Source organism: Cryptomeria japonica, chromosome 9 (genome assembly GCF_030272615.1).
Source record: "Cryptomeria japonica chromosome 9, Sugi_1.0, whole genome shotgun sequence".
Lineage (NCBI taxonomy): Eukaryota > Viridiplantae > Streptophyta > Pinopsida > Cupressales > Cupressaceae > Cryptomeria > Cryptomeria japonica.
In genome coordinates, this window is record NC_081413.1 from 127,043,471 (window position 1) to 127,047,464 (window position 3,994).

Sequence of the window (3,994 nt, forward strand, 5' to 3'; positions counted from 1 at the left end):
CCATTTTCACCATATACACCTTAAACCCTTAAACTTGCAATTACTAAACCTAATCTTTCTTTTATTAGATTATAATCTAAGGATCTCTATGCACAATAATAAATTCCATCCTCAAAATAGGTCGTCCTTAATGAAATGGTAGCTCGAGTGCATTCTTTTTCCCTTCTTTATTACATTTGAGGAAATCAAGGACCAAGTTGGTTTTCATTCAATTAAGTGGCAAAACTTATTTTATTCAAAGGTGCGCTTTAGGGATTTTGTGCTCTTCAATGAAGTATACACAAATTCTTACATCTTTTGGAAAACTATTTTTTCTAGGTACAAGAATAAATGATAAAGATTGCAATACAAGCAACACATTCTACATTTGAGCATCTCAAACATTGGGCCTTGAACACTACTTTTCATCAAAATTAGTGCGGCTTTAGTTTTGCAAATTGGGATTTTATTTAGATTAATCCATCAAAACTCTAAATACAAAATCTATAAACATCAACTTGTTAATCATAAACCCTATTTTATTTTTTAAAATTGTAACATGGGGAAAGCAAATGACAAAATTAAACTTTCATAATTGAAATCTACAGTTCTCAATTTATTTTCAGCCTAAATGGAATCTTAAATTAAATAGCATGCTTCATTCCAATCATAATTGTAGAAAAAACGTAGATTCTGGTCATAAAGAATGCTTAAGCAAAACCACACTTTCTTGGTATTTGGAGTTTGTTTCTACCTCAAAATACTCTACAACATTTTTTGATTGAAGGTCTAAAGCACCAACATAAACGATTTCACCTCCCCACTTCATTAACAACAACTGCAATGAATGCAAATTTCACCCAAATTAGAATACAAATATAAATGAATCTATCCTCCCCAAACATTACATCCCCTGCAATTACACCATCAAATGCTTCAAAAAATTTAATACTTTGTTGAAGAATAATGCAATCTATACAATACGTCTTGTATCCACTATATTCTGCACTAAACCTAAGGTGGACTCATCCATGAATATGATCGAAGAATTTACAACAAAATCTGATGCAATTGTTAATCTTTTTCCTTGCTCTATAGATAAAACCCTATCAACCCATCTTGTCAAATTGTTTAAGACTCCGATTTCTCGTGATCCTCACATTTATTTCCAAATGGAAGTCCCATACATAACAACATCACCAAATCAACAAAAGTGAAATCGGAATTGCTATATTATTTGAATCTCTTTTGCCTTCTACAAAATGGTTCACCAAAGAGGTTTCAAGAAAAATGGTTCACAAAAATGCTTCATTCTCATTGTCATTGTAGGAAAGTTGTAGAACACCAACACCATCTCAACCACTAAAGATGAACTATTATGTTCTCTTGTCTTGCTCTCTTCTTCCTGATGATGGATATTGTAGTTTGATTCGAAACGTCGAGGAAATAAGGTCACACAACTATTACTAGAAGCCATGCACAACAACATTATGGACTGTGAAAATCATGTGTCTACACTAACAAGGACGTCAAATTCTTCGTGCACAATTCTTATTGACATGGATCTATGTTGTGGTTGTAGATGCCTCTAGACATAATAACCCTAATTAGTTCATAATGAATCATAACACCAATTTCCCACTCTCTAAACCATCAATCATAATTGAATCGTAAGTCTAATTACACCATAACAATAATTCTACCCTAAATAAATCTTAATGACAACTTCAACCCTATTTGAAACATATTCCTCTATATATTTTTTAGTTAAATTAAAAAACAATTTAAAGAAAATAATAAAATAAATAAACATCTGGAAAATGATTTCTCTCTACGATATATCCTACAGATATATTTCTCTGCTAATTCAAAAACAAATACTAGCAAACGTGTAATCAGGGAAGAAGAAAAATGAAAAGAAAAAAACGTGTAATCATCTGATCAATCCGAATATTACAAGCAGTTGTACTTATAACAATAATAATATTACGTGCGGAGCAAGCAGGTACTCGGAATCGAAAGATCGCATCTGTTGAACGGAAGGTTAATGGCCTGTTTGTGGCAACTTAATTCTCAGTCATAAACTGCAATGGATTACTACGACGAGGATCCAAGACCACGTTTCCAGGTACAAAAATCCCGCACACCCATTTCTCAAAATCTCAAGAAACCCGACGAGATTGATAAAAAACAAGCTGTATTTTGCATAACAATAGGAATCCTCATCTTCAGCTATGGCTGTCTACTGCCAGGCATTTGGCAGATCTTACTAACATGGATTGGCATTTCAATGGTATTGGGTTCCTTGGCCCCGATTTCTGTCACCGGCGGCGATTGCACGGTCGGCGTCGGTGACCCTATTGAAGATCAACAGGAGTCGGAGATTGAACCCCCAAAAGAAGATTTTGAAAGAAAAAATCTTAGGTCAAAAGCTAGGAGATCCGAATACCACAATGCCGTAAAACCCATTTCGAATGGTTCAGAAGAGCACACGAGGAGTCGAACTCTAGAAAAAAATTCCAGTTCGTCTGGAGGTTCTAGGGTTGCTGTGGTTTCCGAGGATTCAAGGGTTTCCAAGGCTTCTGAGGATTCTAGGGTTTCTAGGGTTTTGAGTAATGAAGAATGGTCTGCCGAGGAGGTTGAATTATTGAAAAAGCAGCTGGCTAAAAATCCTCCCGGTAAGCCCGGGCGATGGGAAGCCATTGCTGAGGCATTTGGTGGTAGTATAACTGTGGAGTGTATTATTAAGAAGGCTAAATCTCTAGGTGAAAAGAAGCCTGTGGATGATGATTCTTACTCTAAATTTCTTGAGCACAGGAAAGTTTTGGACAGGCCTGTTCTATCGGAGCCTGATAAAGCACCAATTTTGGAGGAGAAAATGGGATGGAGCGATGTAGAGGATAAAGCATTGTTGAATGCTCTCAAGGCTTTTCCAAAGGATACGAATATGCGTTGGGACAAGATTGCTGCTGCTGTTCCTGGTAAATCTAAAACTCAATGCATGAAAAGATTTTCTGAGTTAAAACAAAATTTTCGCAGTTCAAAGGCATCAGAAACATGAAGAAAAGGAAAAGATGATGGAACAATCGAATTCTATGGTTTTTTCCTTTTTTAAATTTGGAGTATATTCTCTTTGCGGAGTAACATTTGGATCGGGTGCCATGATCAACGGGTATCTCTTCCGTCAGAGTAACTTAGATAGCAAATATTCCTCATGTATCCTGGAGGTTGGCTATGCATGCTTTATCACTTGAGTTCATGTCATTTTAACATTAAATAATGAGGAATCATTAGCAGAAAGGGGGCTTCTTGTTTTTCTTGAAATTCAATATAATTTGCAAGAGTAAAAGCCCTTTATCTGCTTCTAACGGTTTTTTTGCAAATGTTTCCATTTTAGTAGATCTTACCTAGCAGGAATCCTGAATTTAAAATTGAAGCCATATTTGGCTTTGCAGAGATTATCATCATTCGCTTTGTAAGCTGTATTTGGATTTTGCTTCACATGAATAATGAAACATAACCTGTCAATGTGAGGAAGTGGTTACTGTACATTACATTAAGAGTTGTATGCCACATTTGTAAACCTTTTTCAAAATGATTGAATGCCTGTAAGTGTAATGTGCCATGGTAAATGAAATCTGCACAAATCACCTAGAATGTGAACCCTTTCCATGATAACTGAATAAATAAAATTGATGAAGTATCTAAATTCCTGATAAATTACACTATATTCGAACTTTTATTCTTGCCCATTTCTTCATTTTCCAATTACAAATAGCTTGAATTTGGAACTCTCTCTCATTTTTTTGACTTGTACCAATCATCAATTTTTTTTCGAAAAGTAATTGTTCTAATTATTTAATAAAATGAAGGGGGCTTAAACTATGGTTTTCCTGAACTGCTAAACAAAATTAAAATGAGATCGAGAATAATCTGCATGGGCGGGAGTTAGAAAAAGTCATTATGGTATTCATATCGTAAATGTGATTTAACAAGGCAATATATTTTCGACCTG

General features: G+C 34.9%; 1 protein-coding gene across 1 annotated transcript; it reads left to right on the plus strand.

Moving 5' to 3' along the window:
• The first annotated feature begins 1,853 nt into the window (after positions 1-1,853).
• Positions 1,854-3,533, plus strand: LOC131031394 (transcription factor MAMYB). The gene has a single exon (XM_057962510.2). It carries the CDS (start codon positions 2,069-2,071, stop codon positions 3,038-3,040), a length of 972 nt encoding a protein of 323 aa, XP_057818493.2. The 5' UTR covers positions 1,854-2,068; the 3' UTR covers positions 3,041-3,533.
• The last annotated feature ends 461 nt before the right edge of the window (positions 3,534-3,994 follow it).

Excerpts from the sequence above, each read along its gene's own strand:
- LOC131031394 (XM_057962510.2), top strand. The coding sequence starts at position 2,069 with ATGGATTACTACGACGAGGATCCAAGACCACGTTTCCAGGTACAAAAA.